The sequence below is a fragment of the Globicephala melas genome, chromosome 16 (assembly GCF_963455315.2).
Source record: "Globicephala melas chromosome 16, mGloMel1.2, whole genome shotgun sequence".
Taxonomy (NCBI): domain Eukaryota; kingdom Metazoa; phylum Chordata; class Mammalia; order Artiodactyla; family Delphinidae; genus Globicephala; species Globicephala melas.
Genome location: NC_083329.1, coordinates 25,704,740 through 25,728,999, shown reverse-complemented (window position 1 = coordinate 25,728,999; position 24,260 = coordinate 25,704,740). Strand labels below are relative to the sequence as shown.

Below are 24,260 nucleotides of genomic sequence, written 5' to 3'. Positions count from 1 at the left end.
TTTTATTATCGAGATCATTATTAAAAGGGGGCGGGGAGCCCAGGATGCGGGGGAGGGGGCTAGAGACGCAGCTATTTTTATTAAACAGATTATTCCTGAAATAATAATACGCGCAAGATGGCTGAAGGTGGCTGTGATGAGAGTGTTGGGGGGTTTTTTCTTCCTTTTTTTTTTTTTTTGATCTGAGGATAAAGCTCTGAGGCGACAGCCGCTGCGGAGACCCTGCCCGGAGTGCCTCCCCAGATGAGAAGCAGCGGGCGGACAAACGGACCTACCGACGGAGCAACTGGCGCGGGCCCGCCCCGGACGCGTCTCCTGGGCAGCAGCCGGGGGCCGCGGGCGCTCGCCTTTCTGCCGACTTCTTCCAATTCTAATCTTTTTTTATATTTTGGAAAGAACCGGGGTGGGTGGAGAAGAGGTGGAGAGAAATCGGGACTTGGCATTTTCTCCCTTCTCTCTCTCCTAATTTGAGGGAGGCTGCCAGCCCTCCCCTTAAAAAAAAAATCCCACCACAAAAAAAAAAAAAAAAAAAAACAGAGAGAGAGAGAGATAGAAAGAACGCTGCAGGACCCTCCAGCGAGCGCGCTCGAACCCCCGGCCGCCACCGCGGCGGCCGCCGGGAGCCCAAGATGGCTGGGCGCTGAGGGAGGCAGTCCGGCTCGACTGGCTTGGCCCGGCCCCGCCGCCGCGGGCTGGCTCCGACCGCAGCCCCGAAGGCCGGAGGAGAGGCCGAGAAGAAAAGAAAGTGGGGGGGGAGGGGGGCCGGGGTGGCGAAGGGGGAGGGCCGGGGGGAGGGGAGGGCCGGGAGCCGAGCCTCCTGTTCATTAGCAGTTGAGAAAAATTCCTTTCTAGTTTGATCAATCCTTGTTTTCCTCGGCAGAGCCGGGGCGCCCGCCCAGCGCGGAGACGGAGAGCGGGGTCTCTCGCGGCGGGGGCGCCCGGCGCCGGGCCTCGGGGGAGCGCAGAAGTAGCGACGAGGGGGTCAGGCCGGAGCACCGACGGGGCTTCTTCTCCCTCCCTTTCTGGTTGGTTTTTTTTTTTCCACTTCTCTCCCTCCCCCTTCCGTTTCTATTTGTGAAGGGAGGAGGAAGGCAGAGGCGGGCTGGTGTCTCTGGCCGGGGACTGGAATTTCATCTGAATGACTGCCCCTGCGCTCACGCAGTGCCCCGGAGTCGGCCCGCCTGCGCCCCGCAGCCCGCACCCGCAGACGGCCGGCCAGCCGGGGGGCGCCCGCGCCGCGGCCCGGGGACCGGCTTGCCTCGCCCTCCTGGTCCGGATCTAGCAGTCCTTGGCGCGGCCGCACTCGCTTCTCCGGCCTCTCAGACCCTGGACGAGGCGAGGGAGGCGCGGCGCCGGCGAGCCAGGAGAGAGCCACCATTGCCGCCGCCGTCGCTGGAGGAAGTGTGCGGCTCCCGGGCTCTGTCCGCCTTGGGGCGCGCCCCAATGTCAGCCGCGGGGCCGAGTGCAGGCCGTGGGCCGCCGCTGCCCTAGCTGCGCCGATCGGGAGGCGGCCTCTTATATGGAATTTGGACCCCGGCACTCCCCTCCAGGGCTGGTGCCCCGGCCGCGGCCCTGGCGCAGTCCGCGGTCTCCCGCTAGGCGCTCGGGAGGAGGAGGAGGAGACGCAGCCGGCTGCGCGCGCTGCGTGAGGACCGAGGCTCCCTCCTCTGGGGGGCGGGCGCGCGGAAGGCGCTGGTGACTGAGCGACTCTCGGGGCCGCCGGGGCCCGGAGCTCGGGGCTTGGTGGGCCTGTAGTGGCACCGGACGGACCCCCAGAGTTGAGAGGTTGGGGAGACCTGCCCGGGCCCCCTGCCCGCAGCCGCTATGGCGGAGAATTGGAAGAACTGCTTCGAGGAGGAGCTCATCTGCCCCATCTGCCTGCATGTCTTCGTGGAGCCGGTGCAATTGCCGTGCAAACACAACTTCTGTCGGGGCTGCATTGGCGAGGCGTGGGCCAAGGACAGCGGCCTGGTGCGCTGCCCAGAGTGCAACCAGGCCTACAACCAGAAGCCGGGCCTGGAGAAGAACCTGAAGCTCACCAACATCGTGGAGAAGTTCAATGCCCTGCACGTGGAGAAGCCGCCGGCGGCGCTGCACTGCGTGTTCTGCCGCCGTGGCCCCCCGCTGCCGGCGCAGAAGGTCTGCCTGCGCTGCGAGGCGCCCTGCTGCCAGTCCCACGTGCAGACGCACCTGCAGCAGCCCTCCACCGCCCGCGGGCACCTCCTGGTGGAGGCGGACGATGTGCGGGCCTGGAGCTGCCCGCAACACAACGCCTACCGCCTTTACCACTGCGAGGCCGAGCAGGTGGCCGTGTGCCAGTACTGCTGCTACTACAGCGGTGCGCATCAGGGACACTCGGTGTGCGACGTGGAGATCCGGAGGAATGAGATCCGGGCAAGTACCCTACACACAAACACACGCACAACACACACACAAACACACACACTCTCTCTCTCTGTCTCTCTCTGTCTCTCTCTGTCTCTCTCTCTCTCTCTCCCCCTCTCTCTCCCTACCGCCTGGGGATCACCCATCCGGACAGGCTGACTCTTGTGACATCAGGCCAGAGGTTCCCTTACAAACTCCTCCTTAAGTTTGGAGGCAAGGTCCTGGGAAGTAGGATCCCCGATCGGTACTTGATATTCCTGCACCTGTGCTCATAGGGGGCATCTTGTGAGGCATTTATAGAATTGAGGTGTGGGGCTGTCAGGGATAGAGTTTGGCTGTTGCTTTTCTGTTTTGCGCGCAGCTCCCTCCCCTGGCGTTGTTTCCGTAGGCCCTACGGGAAGTCACTAAAGGGAGTGACCCAGGTCCTGCTTCTCCAGCTGCTGTTTATGTAATGAGTGTCCTGGTGCCGCTGCTGTGGCTGACATGATCCATGATGCTGGCATACCAATGAGGAAGTAAACAAAAGCAGCCATGTTAGTTTCAAGCCCTAGTGGAAACACATTGGGGGGGGCGGGGGGCTGGAGGGGGAGCTTCCGGAGGGAGAGCAGAACTCCTGGTATCTATCTGGCCAAGGCCTGGACAGCCAACAGCATCACCGGACAGCATCTCAGCTATTCGGATTATTCCCCATAGCCCGCTCTCCATGTGTGAGAATCGCTGCCCACTGTGTGCCTGTGCGTATTGCACGCGTCTGCATGAACACACCTTAAAGTATGTCTTCATCACTCTGAGCGCTTTTCTCCCAGCCCAGCCCTCTATCACAGCCCTCCCGCATTTGGGGAGGAGAAGTGGAAGATGGAAGAAGAATCCTGTGGGTTTAAGGTTGAGCCGCCTTGCAATCTGGTTTCAGGCAGCTGGCTCCCCTGGGCTGCCGGCTGGGTGATTACGGAACCGCATCCCCTCCCATTGTATACACCCTGTAGCAGCAGCCAATGTCAAAACCGCCTTCCCCCTCAGGCCTCTGGGGCTGGCCTGGCTTTGGAGCTGGACTGAAGCAATACTTCCGTCCCCTTCAGCGGAGGGGGGCTCCTCCTGGGTTCCTCCCAGGTCCCCTGGCTTTCAGGGTTGAGTCATACCAGAAAGAAGGGGTTGGCCTGAGACTGTCTGAGCCATCTCAAGCCCCAGCTTGGGGCCTGGGTGTGATATCATGGGGGTGAGGTTGGGCTTTGGTAGGACTGGGAGTGTTTATGGGTGGGGGCCCCTGGAGGCTAGTGGAGGCCAGTGGGGAGCTTGGTTATGAGGAAGCTCTGAGCAGGGGACGGTTGTAGATGGGGGCTGTTTCCTGTAGGGGGACCAGTCAGAATGAGTCACTGTTCAGCAATTAAAAAACATACACATACCACTAACAAAAGGCAGGAGGGTTGCCACAGGCTGAGGGCAGGGATAACAAATAAAATTTGCTGTATAATTAGTTTCTAATCGGATGGGCTAGATCTGGGGTTTTGTGCCAGGACAGAGCCTCTGGTTTCTTAAAGGAAGTGTGGGTGGGGGATGGAGAGAAGAGCCTCCCCCCACCACCAGGGTTGGAAAAGGCAGAGGCCTAGGGGAACAAATGAGCCCCTAGTGTACTCCGCCCCCCACCCAGGGCAGGCAGAGCCCAGACTTTCCCTAGTATTGGGAAGCTGCTGCTATTAATAAAGATGCAAGGGCTGGGGAGGAGGCTGGGAAAAGTGCAGAGGCAGGAGAAAGGAAGGCTGTCCAGTTCTCTGTCCTGGGATTGACGGTGGAAAATGAAAGGAAGGGAAAGGTGGAGATGAGGCTGAAAGGCACAGAAGAGGGGACAGCAACCAGGGTGATGAGTGAATGTGCGCCTGCACCCGCGGCTTTGCCCTTAGTTGTATCGGTGGTTGGTTGGTGGGTGTGAGCTCAGGTGTCTTTCATTTAGGTGGGGGAGAAAACACAATTTTACCTGATTTGGTAGTAAGAGGGTGTCTGTAGATGTGGGTCTGTGTTTGTGAGTGTCTTTGAGACTGTCTGCTTTGCCCTCAAATGCACCTGTCTCCTGTCTGTATAGTTGGGGGATGGGGGGTGGCACACATACGCAGAGTATACCCTGGGGTTCCTACCGGCAGGTCCCTGATCCCCCAGCTCATGGAAGGAACTGGATGGAAGCAGGCCCTGAACTTTGTCAGCAGCTCCATGTGTGTGCGTCTGCATGCGTGCGTGTATGTGTGTGTGTGTGTGTGTGTGTTCTTGTGTTCGTTCCTGTTCCTGGTGTGGGCAGGCTCAGAAGTAGCGGGTTGCATCACAGCCAGATGTGCAGTTCTGTGCGCTCAGCATCTGTGCCCCACAGCCTGAGTCTCGTCCCTCTCCAGGCTCCCCTACCCCAGGCCCTCCAGATTCTCTCTGGTGTCCCAGGGCACTGGAGTTGGAAACCCTTCGATGGCCCAGTGCCACTCACTGTGAGTTGGACTTATTGGACTTATTTGCACTCCATCCTCTCTAGGCTAGCCATGGGGAGGGGTGTTTTCCTGGGCTTCTTTTCCCTTGTGGGAGGGAGTCTGTCTTAAAGGGCCTCTGCTGGTACCACGGATGAAGGCAACAGAATTATCCCAGATGCAGGAGCAGAAGCGTGGAAACGTGGCACACACCTTAAGATATAGCTCTGCTTCTTGTGCTTCTTCTTCTGTTGTCCCAGGGAGGGGCAGGGGCTGCTGAAATGCCCTACTGGCTAGGAATAGGAAACGCTGATCAATCTCCCCCTGGTGGTCCTCCACACGCATACTCAAAGCACCCACCTGTGCAGCGGCCTAGAGCTGGGGCCCAGCAGGAATGCAAGCAGGGCTTCCGCCTAGCAGGGGACTAGCCGGGGGTCTCAGAGTCAGGCCTTCGAAGTCCTTGCCCCACTCTGCCCTTGGGAAGCCAATGTGTAAGCCACGTTGCCATGAGGCCTGGATGCCCATTGGGTAGACTGCAGAGAACACTCTAAGACATGCCTAGACCCCAAATGTGTTCTCCCTTGGGGCTATGGGAGGCTAAGGGCCCAAGATTGGGATATACAGGTGGACTCAGGTGTGGCGGCCCTAGGTGGTCAAACCCTCTTCCAGCCCCTGGGTTTAGGGGTTCATGTGAGGAACTCGGGACTGGTATGAGCTGGGAGCACCTCTATCTCATGACCTCCTTCAACATAGAAAGAAGATCCAAGATAAGGCCTAGTTATATCTGTGAAGGGCTATGCAGGGTGTGTGTGTGTGTGTGTGTGTGTGTGTGTGTGTGTGTGTGTGTGTGTGTGTGTGTGTGTGTGTGTGTGTGTGTGTGTGTGTGTGTGTGGAGGAGATGTTCTCTGGGGACAGGATCCCACTTCTTGGGCCAGTTTAGGGTTTGCAGCTGCTGGGGGTGAGGTCATCCTGCTCACATTGTCCATGGCCGGAGGGGCTGCCCTGGGACCCTGGAGGGGATCCTAGGTCTCCACCCCACGTGTCTGTCTCCAGGTGGGCTCTGGGAGTGAGGGCCGCCCTGGCCCAGCTATAGCCGGGCTGTGGCTGCAGCCTGGCTCAGGCGGTACGGACCCCACTGCTCTCCGCTGCCCCCGACCATAATCCTGAGGTCTCAGGTGGGGTGGGAGGTGGGAGGGTCAGGTGGCTGCTCCTTCCTTGACCATCTTGAAGGATCGGGAAGAGGGGGCCTGACTTGGCCTTCCTCCCTGGCCCTGGGCAGAGGAGCCTGAGGCGGAGGCCCAGCCCCCCACCTCCACCCCAGGATCCTGCTGACACAGGCAGACCAGACGCCTGTCATGCACGCCCTGCTGATGACTGCGTGCTGCAGCTCCGGGTGCCTGTGCATCCAGGTCTGTCTGCAGGTGTGTGTGTGCGCGTGTGTAACCAGTGCATCTGGTTGTGCATCTCACGTGGGACTACTTTTTTGTATCTCAACGTGTGTATCTCTGAGAAGGTGCAATGTGAGTGACTGACTTAATTACGGAGTTGTCTTGTGTGTGGCTGTGGGGTGGGGAAGACGTGCACGTGTGTGTGTGTGTGTGAGCGAGAGGAGGGTGCCCTGCTTGCCGTTCACCTGCGAGTTGAAGTTGAGTGTGCACACGTATCTGTCGTTGACAGCGCTAGTGTGTTCCTGCCTGATGGTGGTTGGTTGGTGGGTGTGAGTCTTGTGTGACTTTCTCACCTGGTGGAGGTGTTGGGGAGGGGAGGAGACTCACCTTCGGTGAGCTCGTTGCCTGTAGTGGGCTTTGGAGGTGGAAGCCCGGATGGATCCTGCGATGCTGTGTTGTGGGCATTTGGGGTGGTCATAGGAAGAAGGGGAGCCCGGCTTGGGCCCCAGCCCTGGACCGAGCAGGCAGGCTTGGCTGGCCTCATCCCTGGCTCTGGGAAAGCCTTCCTTCCCGGCTGGCCTGGCATTCAAACACAGACAAAGGGGGGCTTTCTCTCTCGCCTCTTTGTTCTGCTGCCCCAGAGCAGTGCACTCTGCGTGGCAAAAGCTAATTCCACTCTGCAGCTGGGAAACCCTCTCTGGGGTCTGCCGGGGCTTGCCTCCGAGGTGCTGCCTTTCTCCTTGTCCCTGGTTCCTGCCCTGTAGCCTCTTCTCTCTGGGTCTGTGATTGCCCGCAGCCTGGGGGTCCACATGGTAGCCCCAGGTAGGGGCTGAGGCATGGGAAGGGACAACTAAGGCTGAGACCAGGAGGGAGTGCTGTGGCCCAGGGAGAGGGGAGGCTGACGTATTCCTGGGACAAGGGCTTATGTGGGAGAGTGGGGGGCGGCTTTGGCAGCTGGGGAGGAGGTTAGGAGGGGGTAGCTCTGAGCGGGGGCTTCATCCAGAGCTGGAGCTGGCATGAGAGTCATCTGGGCAGGGATCCCAGCAGGCAGAGGTACTCCAGCAGCCCAGCGCCCTCTTCCCGCCTCCACCCCATCACAGGGGCGGCTGGTCCCAGCTCTGGTCCCATCTACAAACTTGAGGTCTGCCTCTGGCCCAGATCCTGGGGCCCTGCTCCCTCCTGACTTTGCTTCTCTTCAAGGTTGACTTGAGGGTTTTATTATTATCATTTATTAACTTTTATACAGCCTAGAGTCCCAATGGCCTTACCCGTCTGCCCAGTCCAGTCTGGCATCAAAAATGCCAGCTGGGCCTGGCCAGTCAGTCTCCAGAGGGCTGTGAGTGAGGCTTTCCCAGGGCAGGAATGTGAGGGGCTCATGATTGCCCCCCTCCCCAGGCTGGAAGGGGCTTTGGAGGAGCAGCTCAAGGCAGAGTCTAGAACATTAGGCGACAGATATGAGGGTCCTGGAGGGGTGGGAATGGTGTGCCCCCAAGTCTTCCTGATGCTTTTGCCCTCACAGACCCAGGAGCAGACCGTGGAAGGCCTTAGGTCCTTAGGGAAGGACAGGGACAGCAGTAAGCAGGTCCCACCTGGGCCAGCAGGTGTAGCGTGGGGCTGGGCCTCCAATTGCCCCTGCCCCTGCTGGAGGCCTGGTCCCTCAAGTGCTCCTAATCTAGACCATTCTAGTCTCCCCTCTGTCCCTGCACACCTGAGGTGTGCCACAATCCAGGTGACCCACTCTGGGCTGGGAGCAGTTTGTAAGGTGCCCTCCCCCACACTGAGAGGCCTTGCCCTGAATCAAGCTGGGAAATCTCTCAGCTGTGGGTTTTTCCCAGGTGGGCAGTGGAGCCTCAGCTCTCAGTAGTTCTGGGAGGTTGGGATGGAAAGGAGGCTGCTGGCAGTGGGGAGGGGTCCTTGCTTCCTCTGTTCCCCATCTCCCAGCTTCTCAGCAACCTGATTCATTCATTGGTGGAATCGAGGGGAGGGGTACTAAAGGGGCAGCAAGTGGATATTTCCCTTCCTCCCCACCACCCTGATTTTCCAGTGCCTGAGGTAGCAGTGTCCCCCCGCCCCCTGCTTCCCCCCCGGTGTTGGCTGTGGCAGGATTAAGAGCACCTAGCCCCGAGGGATCACCGTTCCTGCAAGGGTGAGCTGGCCATGGTGGGCCCCCCGCCCAGCCCTCCCTGGCTGGCATTCCCTGGCCAGTTTCCTTCCTATTCCTGGCCCTTCCCTTCCCTCTGTAGTGGAGACAGAAGCCCGATGGCCTCTGAGCTGGGGGAGAGCCAATGAAACCCAGCCACCTGCTAGGCAGTGTGGCCACTGCCTTTGCTAGACCTGGACTGGGCTCCACCCCAGAGGGCTCTGGGCAGGCAGGAACCAGGACCTGGACCTGGAAGCCAAGGGAAGACACCTCAGGGTCCCAGCGTGGCCGTGCTGCCAGGAAAGGATCTGAGAAAAGCCTAGATGGCGCAAGGGGCTGAGCCCCACTCCCCAGGACAAGACAGGAAGTGCCTCCCTTGGCTGTGCCCTGAGGGGTCAGCCATGAACTCCCTGAACGGGTTGCAGGGGAGTGGGACAGAGGCCTCCCACGGGCCTAGAGGGTGGGAGTGAACAGCCCCATTCCAGGCCTCTGAGGGAAGTGGGGCTGAGATCCTATCTGGGGCTGCCTCTCTTCTGCCCCTCGTCTGGGACTCAGCTACAGGTGCACCTCTACTCTGATACCAGTGGGTTTGGTCATGAAAAGTAGTTGGGCCAGGAGACCGTGGTGCACAGATGTGTGTGTGTGGCTGGGGCCTGGGCTCTCGGATATCCTGGGCACTGGGAAGGCAGGAGTGGCCTGGAGCCTGAGATGCATCCAAGTTGGAGGGACTGCTTCCCGAGTGTGGGGACGAGGCAGCCAGCAGGCAAAAAATTGAGAATCAGTTGTAACAGGGGAGGTGCTTCCCGAGTGTGGGGACGAGGCAGCCAGCAGGCAAAAAATGGAGGGTCAGTTGTAACAGGGGAGGTAAAAAGGTCTCATATCCTTTGGTGGTACCCTGGCCACCTTGCCTTCAGGCAGGCCTCCCTCAGTCATCGGGGGCCTTCAGGAGGGCCAGCCTTCACTGTGCAGGGCTGTGTGTATGTGACAGTGTGCCCGAGGGGGTCTCAGGGCCCAGGTGGTGGCGTGTGCTTGTGTGTGTGCGTGCAGGTGTATGCATGTAGGTGGGCCATACTGTGGGGTGCCGCCTGCCCTTTTCACGTGACTGGGGGCAGTTTCACAGGAAGGGAGGGTGTGTGACTACCTCTGCTCCTGCGCCCAGCCAGCTGTGTTTCTCTACAGGCTCTGACTCTCAGGCTGGCAGCAGATCCATGTGCATGTTGGGCTGGGGGTGGGGGGCAGGGCAACATCTTCTGTCTCTTAAGGTACTGTCCTGGGTCACTGAAAGGTCAAATTGTTGCGGGGGGCGGGGTGCCCCAGGCTTTCCCAGCTCAGAACCTGAGAGCCTCACCCCCTGCCTCTTCCTGTCCCCAGGGCCCTGGTTCTAGGGCAGCCACCAACAAAAAACAGGGTCGCTGAACTCTCCTGGCTGGCCTTGGTTTCCCCTTATGTAAAGGGGTTTTGGGGAATAAGGAAGGGATTGGTGGCAGCTTGTCTTTTGGAAGCCAGCTGAGTGTGGACAGGAGTGGGGGTCATGGGTCAAACTTGAGGGTCACTTTGAGGTCCACACAGAGGAAGAAAAAGAACCACTTCTTGTTGAGTGGACACTTACTGTGAGCTAGGTTCTGTGCAATCTGCTCTGCAAACCTTGTTTTGTGTGCAAAACCCATGGGTTTATTCAGGAAACACATTATGCATCTGTAGGGTGCTGGGGCCTTTGTGGGTCCCGGCTAGGAAGGGAAGTGGAAAAATGCAGCAGCAAAACCCTGTTTTCAAGAGGTCTTGAGTTTTGTTTGGAGATTAGACCACAGTTGGTCAGACTATAGAATAGTGTTTTCCTATAGCTCTTTCTGTGAGCTGGTCACGTTTTGTGTTTGTGGTGTCCAGTACATTAGCCACTAGCTGCATGTAGCTATTGAGCACTTGAAATGAGGCTGGTACAACAGAAGAACTGATGTTCAATTTAATTTATTTTTAACTAACTTAAAATGAAATAGCCACATGTGACTAGTGGCTACTGTATTGAACAGCACAGCTACAGAGGGAGAGCAGAATGTGACAGCCCCTTGTATGGCCAAGACAGGGAGGGTCCTGCACAGACTCCGAGCAGGGGCCATGGAAAGTTTCCTAGAGGAGCAGGACCTTAAGCTGGGCTTTGAAGGATAGACAAGGGATGGGGAGAAGGCACTGTGGGCTGCAGAAAAACACCAGCTGGGTGCATGGAGTTCAGATTTGCAGTGTCAGGGACAGGATACCAGCCCACCTGGCTGGGAGAGTCAGGTTGTAAGTAAGAAAGCCTACAGAGTTTGGAAGGAGGGGTCATCGAGGGATCTTGGGCAGGAGAGAGACCCTGTTTGAAGAGGTGTATCTGGCAAGGGAGGATGACAGGGCGTCTGGAACAGCTGGGATAGGCAGGTCTGGGAAGAGAGGGCTTGTAGAGACAGAAGATTAAGGGCTGAGAAGAGCAGCATTGTTCCGAACCTTCCAGCAGACTGACCTTGGGTCTTAGGAGAGCCAGAGTTTCCTTTCCACCCAGGTCCAACTGAGGGGCTGAGGGAGTTAGCAAGGACTTCAGAGGCCTAGCTCTCTGCATCAAGAGCAAGCAAGGGGGCAGCTGGCTGGCTTTATGCCCCCCAAGTGTAAGGCAAACATCAGGTGAGATCTCTGGACCGGGCCAGAGGGCCTGTGAGACCCAGGAAGTTTGTGTGACCCTCTGCATCATTTCTGAGATGGTGCTCCCCAGAGAGAGGCAGCATGACTTGGATAAGAACAGACCCTACTACCTGGTCATTTAGGTTTGTATTCCAGCTCTGATACTAGCTGTGTGACTTTGGGTGAATTACTTAACCTTTCTGGTTTCCTCTTCTCTGAAATGAGGATAATAATAGTATGTATCTCATAGCATTACTAGATAAGTCTATACAGGAAAAGTGCTTACAACAGAGGCAGGCCTGACCCTGCCCTCAGAAAGTTTATGGTTTAGATATGTGTGGGAAGCATTCCAGGCTTTTTCGTCCTGGGGACAGGCTGGCCAGACAGTTGTCACCAGGCCCCTGGGATTGCATGGGAGCCAGAAGGGGTTGGGGGGGCAGAAATTTTAGGTCGTCTGGGAAGAAGGATCCAGAGGATGAGTCTGTCTGTAGAGGTAAGGATGGTGTCCACCCATTCCTCTGATGCCCCTACCCCAACTGTCTCTGCAGAAGATGCTGATGAAGCAGCAGGACCGGCTGGAGGAGCGAGAGCAGGACATTGAGGACCAGCTGTACAAACTCGAGTCAGACAAGCGCCTGGTGGAGGTAGCTAAGCCCAGGCCCATGGTATGAGGTGGGGGGCGGCTTGGGTACTGGGCCTTGGGCTAGGATCTGTTGCGTGGTCGGCTCTATGCCAGAATCCCTTGGTCAGTCATTCAATGAACCGTCAGTGGATGAGCCCCCCACTGGTGCCAGGGTACCTGTCCAGAGCCCTGTGCTACCAGTGGGGGATTGGCAGGTCAGACTTTGCCTTTGGGAGCCCTGGGCAGCCTGGGGCTTTGGTGTCCCAGACTCCCCCATCCAGTATGTGAGACAGGCAGGAGCAGCAGCCTGAAGTCCCCAGTACTTGCCCACCCACTCTTGCCCCGGTGCCCGCAGGAGAAGGTGAGCCAACTGAAGGAGGAAGTGCGGCTGCAATACGAGAAGCTGCACCAGCTGCTGGATGAGGACCTGCGGCAGACGGTGGAGGTCCTGGACAAGGCCCAGGCCAAGTTCTGCAGCGAGAACGCAGCGCAGGCGCTGCATCTCGGGGAGCGCATGCAGGAGGCCAAGAAGCTGCTGGGCTCCCTGCAGCTGCTCTTCGACAAGACGGAGGACGTCAGCTTCATGAAGGTGGGCTGGGCCTGGGACCGGCTGGTGGGACCCAAGGGGCACTTTTAAGATTTTTGTGTGTGTGTGTGTGTGCCTTGGGTCTTCGTTGCTGTGCGCGGGCTTTCTCTAATTGTGGCGAGTGGGGGCTACTCTTCATTGAGGTGCGTGGGCTTCTCATTGCGGTGGCTTCTCTTGTTGTGGAGCATGAGCTCTAGGTGTGCGGGCTTCAGTAGTTGCGGCTTACGGGCTCTAGAGCTCAGGCTTAGTAGATGTGGTGCACGGGCTTAGTTGCTCTGCAGCATGTGGGATCTTCCCGGACCAGGGCTCGAACCCGTGTCCCCTGCATTGGCAGGCAGATTCTTAACCACTGCATCATCAGGGAAGCCCCAAGGGGCATTTCTAAATTGGAGTCTGTGATGCTTTGCTCCCCAACTGGTTCCCCCCACCAGTATGCTCACAGGGCTTTGGAGCCAGCCTTCATGGATTCAAAACCCTCCCACCCTGTTCCTTCTAGCTTTGTGACCTTGGGCAAGTCATATATGTTCCCTAGGCCTCAGATCCCTCACTTATAAAATGGGGTTGATAATACAGATCTATTATCTGTTACCCGCAATGCCAAAGTTTTAGAAATCTCTGAAAACTGAAAGAAAAAAGTTCCGGCAGCTCATTTAACAGCAAAAACTGACCTGAACTGATGCTGACAATTTATGGCCTTTATTGATCTTTACTTGGTACAAATATTGAAACATATTGCTGGGACTTCCCTGGCAGTCCAGCGGTTAAGACTCCACTCTTCCAGTGCAGGGGAGGGATTCGATCCCTGGTCAGGGAACTAAGATGCCACATGCCACAAGGCGTGGCCAAAAAAACCCAACAAAACATACTGCTGCAGAAACACTGATGTGTTAGATTACAGTGTCCTACGCTGTAATCACATATTATGATACGGGCATCATATTTCCCTTCTAAAGTCCAAAAAATTCCAAATTCCAAAAGACATCTTGCCCCAAAGATTTTTTGGGGTAAAAGATTGAGTGCTTGCAGAACCTTCCTCCTAGGGTAGTCGTTTAGATAAGGTGATAGATGTATAGAAAGCACTTACAGTGTTGTCTGTCACATAGCAAGCAAGCGCTCAATCTTCTGAGAATGGAGACACCCCACCCCCTGCCCCGCCACACTCTGGCCAGAATCAGAAGGTCAGCCCTGCCTGGGGAGAGAGAGGATGGGGCAGCTTCCATCTTCCCCTCTCTCATGCTGCCTTTCCCACTAACCCTAACTAACCCTTTTCTCTCCCTCTAGAACACCAAGTCTGTGAAAATCCTAATGGACAGGTGAGCAGATGGCCACCAGCCCTCAGGGGAACACATGTGGGGGAGGGCAGGAAGGGCCAGGCCCACTGCGGGGAGGTAGGGCGGGCTTACCGGTGATACCTCCTCACAGCAGATGCCCCGTCCACTGCCCCCAGGACCCAGACCTGTACAGGCAGCAGCCTTTCTCCCCCTAAGATCGGCCACTTGAACTCCAAGCTCTTCCTGAACGAGGTGGCCAAGAAGGAGAAGCAGCTACGGAAGATGCTAGAAGGTGAGGGTGGGATCTTCAATCAAAGGGAGAGAACCCTTTGGGCAGGGGTAAATGCCAGAACCTTCCTTCTGACAGGCAGCCTGGCCTAGTCAGATAGCCCTTTCCTCATATCCCTGCTTTGCTACTTCTAGCTGTGGGACCTTGGGCAAGCCGTAGTACCTCCCTGAGCCTCAGCTTCTTCAGCTGTAAGATGGGAAAGATAATAGTATCTGCCTGCTAACGGAGTAGTGAGCATCAAGATGGTGCATGATGTATTGTGCTTGGTCCTACAGATGGAAAATGTCCCCGGGGGAGAGGAGGCCTGGGTTGCCTGGGACAGGGGCTTTAGCGACTTTTGCCCAAACTCTCCACAGGCCCCTTCAGCACACCGGTGCCCTTCCTGCAGAGCGTCCCCCTGTACCCTTGTGGTGTGAGCAGCTCTGGGGCGGAAAAGCGCAAGCACTCGACGGCCTTCCCTGAGGCCAGTTTCCTAGAGACGTCGTCGGGCCCCGTGGGCAGCCAGTATGGGGCAGCGAGCACAGCCAGCGGCGAGGGCCAGTCAGGGCAGCCCCTGGGCCCCTGCAGCTCCACGCAGCACTTGGTGGCCCTGCCGGGCGGCGCCCAACCAGTGCACTCAAGTCCTGTGTTCCCCCCATCGCAGTATCCCAATGGCTCGGCCGCCCAGCAGCCCATGCTCCCCCAGTATGGGGGCCGCAAGATTCTCGTCTGTTCTGTGGACAACTGTTACTGTTCTTCCGTGGCCAACCATGGCGGCCACCAGCCCTACCCCCGCTCCGGCCACTTCCCCTGGACAGTGCCCTCACAGGAGTACTCACATGCGCTCCCGCCCACACCTTCCGTCCCCCAGTCCCTTCCCAGCCTGGCGGTCAGAGACTGGCTCGACGCCTCCCAGCAGCCTGGCCACCAGGATTTCTACAGGGTGTATGGGCAGCCGTCCACCAAACACTACGTGACGAGCTAACGCTACGCGGGCGGTGGGGCGCTGGGGAATCTCCCCGCCTCAGCCCCCAGTGGCTCGGGAATGACGCATCCAGAGACCTGCCCTTCTACCTTCCTGTCCTCCCTCCCTTCCTCCTTCATTTCCCCAAGTCTTTTCCTTTTGGATTTTGTTTTGTTTGGGGCTTGTTTTGATTTTTTTTTTATCACGAATCTCCTGGACTCGGAGGTGACAGTGGGAGCTGGCCTGGGCCGGGGCTGCAGGTGGCTCTGGAGTTGGGAAAGCGTCTACCTCAAGGCGCTGAGCTCTCTCTCTCTCTCTGTCTCTCCTTTTTTCTTCCACTCCTTCCCCTACCCACCCCCGTGGCTGGAAGGAGCCTCAGCTTCCCCTAAAGCCTTGGGGGTAGGGGCAGTTTCCAACTCTCCTCAGCCAGCCCTGGGAGGAGGGACCAGTGTCCACTGGCCTGCTTCTCCTCTTGTTTTTCTTTTGGGCAGTTTTTGATCACTGACTAAATAAGGAAAGACCTGTAGATTGTGGGGCTTTTTTTTTTTTTTTTAATTTTTTTTAAAACCAAGAATGATTTCTCCTGCTTCCTTCTCGCCATCCTCCCAGACGGAGTTCAAAGGCCACTTCTCAAGCAGCGTTTGGCACCTTCAGCCTCAGAATGGAATCTTAAAGACAGGAACCCCCATGTCCAGGAAAGGGGAAAGGAACCTTGCCAATGATAGTGACCACAGCAAAAGCAAATAATAATAATATTAATAATAATAAAGAGAAATAAAAGAAATAATAAAATAAAAAACCATAGCACAGCCCTTGTTGAGGTCAGCGGGAGAGGAGGGGCTGCCCGGAGTTGGGTCCTTGCCTGGATTTTGACACAGCGACTTCCTGTAGTGAGCACTTTGTATGAATCGTGGACTTCCTGTTCTCAAGGCGCAGGTATTTATTCTGTAATCTGTCTAGAGCACACACCGAAATCCAACCTTCTAATAAACATAATGGCGCAGTCCCACTCCCTGCCTCGCCTCTTACCCCTAACTCCCCCAGGCCTGGGGTCTTCAGGCGTTGGTGTGGGGAGGGGCCCCTCTAGGGATGGAAGCCCCTGCCCTCCTTGCCTTGATTCTCTCTGGGGTTTAGCCTGTTCCAGGCCTGTGAACGTCAGTTCGTCAGGTACTAACTGCGTCTGGTCTCAGCCTTGGGTTCATTTGGCAAATATTTGCTGAGGGCCTCCTAGGCCCAGCCCCCGGCCGCATGGGCCCCGGCATCTCTTTGAGTTTCTGCCAACATGCTCTTAGCAAGGACAGACAAAGGAAGAAATACCTTTCTATGAGTCTTGCAGAGTTTACCTCCTTCAGTCCACAAATATTTATTAAGCACATGCTAAGCGTCAGGCACTGTGTAGGGCCAAGGGCACAGAAGTAGAGCAGACCTTATCTTGGAATTTAGTCTAACTGAGCCTTGGCCCCCATTGGGGGAGGGGAGCGGGGAGGGTCACTCAGCTCCATGCTTCCTTTGGTAACTTGGGCTCTAGCCCCTGCCCCTGAGCATGGAGGGAGGGCAGGCAGGAAAATCCTGTGCTCTGGGAGGCACAGTGCTTGGGTAACAAGGTGAAAAAGACATCCTACCCTCATCCCCTTTGGCAGAGCTCAAAGAGTAGCATGCTTGGGAGCTTGTTAAAAGGGCTGAATCCTGGGGCCCTACTTGGACTTGGAATCACTGAGGGCCCAGGAACCTGTTTGTTTTTTTGCCACGCCACACGGCATGCAGGATCTTAGTTCCCCAACCAGGGATCGAACCCATGCTCCCTGCAGTCCTGCAGTGGAAGCACAGAGTCCTAACCACTGGACCACCAGGGAATTCCCAGTAATCTGCATTTTTAACCCTCTGCTAATTCTGACACATCCTGGGGTTTGAGAAGTGCTGCCATGAGGGACTGGCCAGGGACCTGCTTGTCTCAGGGACCCGTGGGCTGGAAGGAGGGGCTGGGGCACACCAAGCCCTCCTCTGTTGGAGCAGGAGTGGTGTGAGGGGGTTGCTGGATCTCTGATTTGTTGCCCAACACTTTGCATGGATCTGCTTATGTGTAAAGTAGGAGGGTCAACCTTTCCTGGGTGCCTAATTCTCTTTCCCCTTGTCTGGGTAGAATCTGAGCCTGAATGCCTCCCGCCCCAGAAAGCCTAGAGCAAGACAGGGAACTATGGGTAAGTCCTGCACCAGGGGTCCAACCCTCACTGACTCTTAGTTACCCCTCTTCTCAGAAAAATAAGCACCCAAGTTGGAGGGCATGGTCAGTCCATGTCCCCCCGCCAGTCGGGCTGGCCAGACAAAAGTGTTGGTCTAGTGCCTCCATCTTCCCATCCTGTGGGAGTAGGAAATGACTCAGTGTGGGGGTGGGTGGACCCTTGCTTCATTTCTCCCCCTTCCCCACTTTGGCAAGGAGCCAGAGCCAGGAGCACGATGACAACAGCTGGCCTGCCCCTTTCTCTTCCCCTGCACCTGTTTGGGGCTATTGAGGGGAGGCAGATGGCTGGAGCACAGTGCCCTTCCAACCCAGGGTGGAAGGATGCCTGGGGCCAGGTGCTGGTGGACAGACAGACATTTAAGTCCACTCACATCTGCTCCTGACTCACTGTCGCTTTCTCTGGTTGTCAGGAACCCTGGGACATCTTCTGTGCCAGGAGTTGGGAGCCAAGACAGAAAGCTGCCCAATTTCTTTCCCACTTGGCCTAGTTTTGTTTTAGCTGATGGAAGAGGTTCTTTCTCCAGGTACATCAGTGAAACTGGGATATGGAGGGGAGACTGGTGGTAGCGCGATGAGCTTGAACCCCACCAGGTTCCAGCTCTGAAAGCCCACCCTAGCAAATAGACACCCAGGCACATAGGCTGTAGGCCAAGCAGCTAACTGTGTAGTATGGCCTGGAGTGCCTGGGCAGCCAGGGAAGCCGGGAGACGCTCACCCCATCCAGCTGTCCCCAGCTACCCAGCTGTCCCTGGCTTTGCAGGAGCAGCTGTCACCCACCTCCCAAAAGGGTCAGGGGCAGAGGAGGCCAGGAAAGCTGGAGGTGCCCCAGGAGCAGGGCCAGCTGGAGAAGGCGTGGGGGCCTTCCTCACCCTGCACACTCAAGACACCTCTCACAGCCACAGGCGCGCCCTGTGCCTCCCTCGGCTAACCGCTCAGACTCCGAGATATTGCTCTCACAGCCCCCGCCCGGCCGTGCCCTCCCGTCCCCGCCCTCCGGGGAGGTGATCGCTCCTCCCCATTCCAGGCAGGGCTGGGTGGTCAGGAGTGGAGCGCGTCTCCCCCTCCCCACTGACGGCTCCTGTGGGCCAGATGTGCGGAGCCCGCAGGGAGGCAGCCGCCTGGGGGCTTCCTTCGCCCGCCACCCCGGCGGGTCCAGGCTCTTTCATGTCGCCGCCCTCCCCGGTCCCAGCCCCGGAGCCGAGCAGCTGCGCCCCGCTCCCCGCCCCCAGCCTCTCTCCCAGCTGTCTTTGGGGTGGGGCCGGGCAGCTGGGGAACAGCTGCAAGGCGTGGAGTCGGGGTGCTCGGGTGCCCTCCTGCAACAGCCGGAAACAGTCTCCTTGCGGGGGTGGGGGGAGGGGGCGGGGTGCAGGGGGCCGGGGGAGGGGGAGCCCCGGGGGGATGGTCGGCCCCTCCGCCCCTCCCCCAGCGCACCTGGCTGGCTAGCTGAGAGTCGGGCAGACCCCAGATCAAAGTCCCCTCCCGGCTTCAAAAGGCACCCTGGGGGCGGGGGAGGCAGATGGGGCAGCCGGGAACACCCTGAACCGGGAGGCCGCTGTGTCAGCGTCCCAGGGCCCTCTCTGGAGGTCAAGCCCCCGCGTTCTAACCTAATTTCTGGATTCTTTCAGGCCCCGTTCACATCCACCCACTCGGACCCTGTGGTTGTCACCATGCCCTTTCCTCAGACACCTTCATTTGCTCCCGTATGAGGGTGGGTGGGGAGAGGCCATGAACACTTTCAGGACCAGACTAGCCCACTGGGGGATTTCCTACCCCATCCCACCTCTGCCTTATGTAAATTAGGTGTGTGTTTGGGGGACGGTCTAGGACACGTCCTTCCCCAACCTAAGTGCTCTAGACCTACAAAGAAACGGGGGCTGTGGGATAAGGGGAGGAAAAAAATTATTCCTGGGTATCCCTGGACATACCCCACCACACTCTAGCCCTCTTCCGAGGTGAGGCTCTCCCTGCTGGATGTTGGAAATCTCTTCCTTGGAGGTGCTTTAGAAACAGTGGGCTCTGGAACCTAGGATCCTGGTACTGGTTCTAGTACCCTCTGAGTCCAGTTTCTTACATTTAAAGGGGCAAGGAAAGAAATAGAGGGCACCCTTGGATTGCCTCTTCCCTATACTCTGCCAAAATGCTGGGACAAGAGCCTGGGATTCAGGGCTAAGATTCTAGAAACTTCATTGGAAGCTGCAGGGAATGGGAAACAGATCAGTGTGAGGGCAGAGACAGCTGGGGTTGGGGGCTCCTGGTGGGAGGTTTATAGACCTGGGTCAGGAGGGGACCTGGCCTTAAGAACATCAGCTTCTTCCTTCGGCGTCTCTCTTTCTCCCCCCCAATACTCTACCCTGTCCATCTGCACCCCAAAGGCTTGCTTCCCTTCCAAGGAAGGATGATTTCACTCTCTGCTTGAATTCCTCCAGTGACGTACAACCTCGAGACACCCTTCCACAATGAAAGCTCTTATAAAGAACCAACAGAAATCTGGTGGGTAGAGCTTTGGCCTCTACCATATTCTCCTGTGTATGAGAATCACATCCCCTGAGTGAGGGAGGCCTTTACGAGCCCAGGGCTTCTTCCCTAAAATCCCCTGTCCCTGGCATTTATGATTCAGGGACTTGGCAGTGGACTTACCCCAGAATTCTGCACTGGGAGTCTGAATGTTTCCTCCACAGGCAACCAGTTTTCCATAATTGCTGTGTGGTAAATTCCTCTCAACTGCAGCAAACTGGGATATTTATGACTTCTCCTTGCACTAGATCTTCAACAATTGGGTCTTTCTTGAGAGAGAATCCATCGGCTCAGTGCCATAGGTTATTTCTCACTATTTACATTGAGGCAAGAAGAGGGTGACGTGGGGGGTAGGGTGTGGCATAGTTTTCAACAGTTTGTAGAATGGGGTCTAGAGGTGGTATGGGCAACATCTCAGAATTGCAGGTAAGAAGTGGAAGGAGGGAGCAGGCTTCCAAGAACTAAGCATTAAGGGTGGTGTGGACTTCTAGCCCACCTGGAAAAAATGGCAGTGAGTCACTTGACACGTGGGTGCCCTGGCTGCCTGGTTGTGAATCGGTTGTTGTCATCGGACACTCTCCATATGTGTGCCTGCTGCAGGGCACTGAGCAAATGGGCTGCTCATAGCCTAATGGATAGGGACTCTCCAGCCACACCAAATGCCACCTCTACCAGCTGCAGCTCCCCGGGCTCCACCCATCAGATCGTAGGCTTAGAGTCAGTCCCCCAGCAGCCCATGTGGTTCCATGCCCCAGTGGCTCTGCTGATCCCTCTGCCTGGATTGCCTACCGAACCTCAGAGTCTCACTTCCTCTGTGCATTCTTCCCCACTCTCTCCAGAGGGGGTATGAAGAGTAATGAATGATGCATGTGAGATGCCAGGATGGTGATGGCACAGGCCGCTTTCAGGCACTGACAGCTATCACGATATTCGTGTTCCTTTGGGCCAACCTCACTCCCATGCACTTAACACTCTCACTTGGTATTTTAACTAATTGTGTCAGGTTACAGGCTGCAGGCCCAAGTAGCCTGTGTGCCCCTGGAGGACATGAAATATTAGTCATTTTTTATTTTTCAGAGCGTAAGACGTTACCTGTTTCATTCATTCACTCATTCATTCATTCAACTAATAATTATTGATGTCCTTCTAATGCTGGCCTCTATTCCAATGCTGGTGATACACTGGTGAACAAAACAGACAAACTCCGCCCTCTTGGAGCTAATAACTTAGTGGGGAAGAGACAGCTGACAAACAAGAAATCAATAAATGTCAGCTGATGATAAGTACTATGAAGGGAAGTAAAGCAGGGTGAAGGGGATAGGGCTTCTCAGTAGGGGTGAGGGGGCATGGCAGTTTTTATAAATGGAGGTGGTTGGGGAAGGCTTTGCTGAGAAGGTGACATTGAGTGGAGACCTCAAGAATGTGAGGAGGCAAGATCTGGGGATATTTGGAGCAAGAGTGTTCCAGGTAGAGGGAACAACCACGAAGGCTGGAGCCAGAAGACGCTTGTTTCAGGAAGAGCAGTGGGCGAGTGGCTGGAAAGGTGGGTGAGGGGCAGAGCAGGGAGTGGTGAGGTCAGAAAGGCATGAGTGAACAGGCCAGGACATGAGGCACTGTAGATGCTCTGCCTCTGCTCAAGAGATATCTGCCGAAGGAATGAAAGATGGATGGATGAATGAATGCCAAATGCCTGGGTTGTCAGGGGCTCTGAGTTTTACAGGGGAGCCCTGTGGGCTAGAGGCTACCGGGCTCTCTTCCTGGGGAGGCAGGACTTGAATCATGCCCTAAAGGAGGGGTACGCAAAGCACAGGAGGGAGGGTAGACACCCCAGGGAGGAGGTCGCTGTGAGGGCAGGTGCGGAGATAAAATTGTGGGGGACTTGTAGCGGGACAGCGAGGGTAGCTCATCTGGAGCTCAGGGTATGTGTGAGAGCCCATGATTGACAGGTCCACAAAAAAGATTTGAGGTTAGACCAGAGTGGCCTTCAATGACAGGATAAACAGTTTGACCTTTCGCGTCCCACAGCAGCGGTGCCTCTGCAGGCATCTGAGCAGGGGAATTGAGTTTTAGAACAATGGCTCTGAGCATTAAGGGCCTGAGTGGCCAGGCAGTGGAGGGCAAGGGGACCAGCTAGGAGGCAATGGGAGGTCCAAGTGATAGAGGAAGTGGAGTGGGGGCCTCAGGGTGCAGGTTGGCCCCAGCCCCAGGAGCAGGAAGGACCGTGGCTAGGCTTCCAGGTCCTGCTGCTCAGGCCGAAGGATGGAAGCCGGGATCAGGCCTGCTCCTTCCCTGCCAGCCAGCCGCAGGCCCCGGAGTCAGCAGAAAACCCTGGCCCTGGGGAGGAGGCGGCGCAGAGCCAGAAGCTGCTGAGGGAGCACTGGCAGCAAGATGCCATTGTATGTCCGCAATCAAGATACTTCAGAGGAAATCAAAAGCACCAACTGGGGAAATGATGTGTGCACTCTCTTCTCTCTCTCTCTCAAACACACACACAAACTTCTGCCTCCAAAATGGGTCAAGTGAAGGCTGTGGGCGTGGGCTGGGGAGGGAGGGCTGGGAGGAGAGGAGGCCCAGGGCCCTGAGCAGCCTGGGCGCTCGTGCCCACTCACCCTCCTGGCATAGGGGTTGGCAGCAGCTGCAGGGTGGGGTGGGACGTGAGGATAAATATACACCTCCCCATGCATATGGATAATGCACACAGCTGCCCTGCCTGCTTTGCGCTCATTAGGACCAACTGTTTCAGGAGCGGTGGCAGGCGGGTGGGAGGGGTGGGAGGGGGTGATGTGCCCATTCACAGACCGGGGGTAGGGGGGCTGCTTGCAGCTGTGCAGACACCTCCCCCCGGGCCTGGATCAGCATCCCAGCCCCTGGATACCCCTTCCTCCCTCTTTTCCTTCCTCCCAACCTGCTGCTCTGGCAGATCTGGAGGTCTCAGGGTAGGAAAGGGGCCTAGGGAGTGAGTCAGGATGAAATCCAGGCTGAACCCACACCAGAGCTGGGGGAGTTGAGGGGAAGGTTGGGCTGTATTGCATCCGCTGGCCCCGGGATGGGCTGCTGCTTATAAGCCAAAGCTCCTTATCCCTCTCTCTCCAAAGGCCATCTGTAGCATCCAGGCAGGAAAAGTGCTTCGGCCCTGTCATCCGGAGGCTCCAGGGAAGCCCCCATTCATACCCCAGACAGAATCTGAGGGGCTTGGGAGTGATGTGTCAGCGCCATGGCACAGGATTCTGCCGTGTCGGCGGCCAGGGAAGCTGAAGAAAGGAGGCTGATGGGCACCAGCTCTCCAGAGTAGGTCGTGCAGGAGGGACTGGGGACTGGGATGGGGATGTGAGTGTTGAGAGCCCGGCCCAGGGAGAGGTCTGGCTGATGTAATAGGCAGGGCCACCCAGTATGGCTGGACAGCTTGTGCGCAACACAAAGGCACCAGGCTGAGAGGCCCTCAGCTAGTGCCACGGCTTGTACCCCGGTGCGGGGCATCCTTTCCCATATGGGTCAGCAGTGGCCCGGGTGGCAGGCTTGTCCAGTCTTAGGAACACGCATTTCGTTAACAAGGCAAAGAAAGACAGGGCGGACATTGTCGGTGTGTGACTCAGCAGCTGACCCTTCCTTTCTTTCGCCCCTCCAGCGGTGTAAGTGGGCTCCCAGGGCTGCTGCCCCTTCGCTGCAGCCCTCCCTCTCCTCCTTTTGGGCCAGGGCACTGGTGGGGGCTGCAGAGCCCTGGGGGAGAAGGGAGGCCCAAAGGGCGACCGCTTCCCCGGCCTCTTTCCTTTGTTGCCAGGGTGGAGCCAGCCACCACCTGCGCCCCCTGCTGGTGGCCTCCAGAGCAGCAGCCACCTCTGGGCTCTGCAGAAGGGTCTGGTGGGTCGTGAAGAGGCGGGTGGCAAAGTGAGAGGGAGAGGTAGGCCTCTGGCCTGGTCTCCGGGAGCCCCGCTCCCCACTGCTCCCTGCTGTTCGCGGCCCTGTGTTTAGTCAAGATGGTGCCCTGGGGAAAGATGGTCTTTCTAGTTGATGGGAACCCGAGCTAAGCCATTTCCTAGCTGTGTGATTCTAGGCCAGTGACTTAACCTTTGAGAGCCCTGGTTTCCTCAACTGGGAAAGGGGTAGAAATGGTTAACTTGTAGGACTGCTGAAGGGATCCAATCAGTGAATGAGCAACAGGAGTAGCAGTTCCCTGAGCTAAGTGGTAGTCCTGCCCCCGACCCTTGCAGCTCTCAGCTGCAGGTATCCACACAAGTTATCTCACAAGACTTGCCCCTCCTTGACTCAGCTTGCTCTCTGCATTTCTGTCATTAGGACTTCACTTCTTTAGCGAAGGCTTTTTGTCCCTGGGATACTGCTGCTCACTCTGGGAAAAGAAACCTCTCCCTGCTCCTGTGTGCAGGAGGATTCCTTAGCTCCTTTTCTGAGCTCAGAAGCCAGAAGGGGAAAAGGTATCATGGTATGAGCTTGGGGCCCAGCAGTCAAACTGGCCCAGGTGAAAATTATGGCTCTGCCGCATTCTTCTGGTGTGATCCTGAGCAAGTGATTCAGACTCTGTGAGCCCTGTCCTCAAACTGAGTGGTGATGCCTACAGTTATCCATGTTGTTACAAGGATTAAATAAATGGTAACTGCCAAGTGACTGGTACAAGTGGGTGCCCTGGTCTGACCCTGCAGGGGCCTGGTTGTTGGCTGTATCCCCACATACCCATGTGTGTCTGGTTCTAGACACACACACACACACACACACACACACACACACACACACACACGACACAGTGCTGGACCAGCAGTTTCACCGCAGGGAGCAGCAGCTCT

At 57.0% G+C, this 24,260-nt stretch overlaps 1 protein-coding gene across 1 annotated transcript; it reads left to right on the top strand.

Annotated features, from left to right (window-relative positions):
- Window positions 1-780: 780 nt before the first annotated feature.
- TRIM8 (tripartite motif containing 8) lies at window positions 781-15,720 on the top strand. The gene is made up of 7 exons (XM_030865478.2): window positions 781-1,025; window positions 1,163-2,394; window positions 11,549-11,644; window positions 11,978-12,211; window positions 13,490-13,521; window positions 13,656-13,771; window positions 14,125-15,720. The coding sequence occupies exons 2-7, from the start codon at window positions 1,825-1,827 to the stop codon at window positions 14,730-14,732; spliced, it is 1,656 nt and encodes a 551-aa protein (XP_030721338.1). The 5' UTR covers window positions 781-1,025; window positions 1,163-1,824; the 3' UTR covers window positions 14,733-15,720.
- Window positions 15,721-24,260: the final 8,540 nt, after the last annotated feature.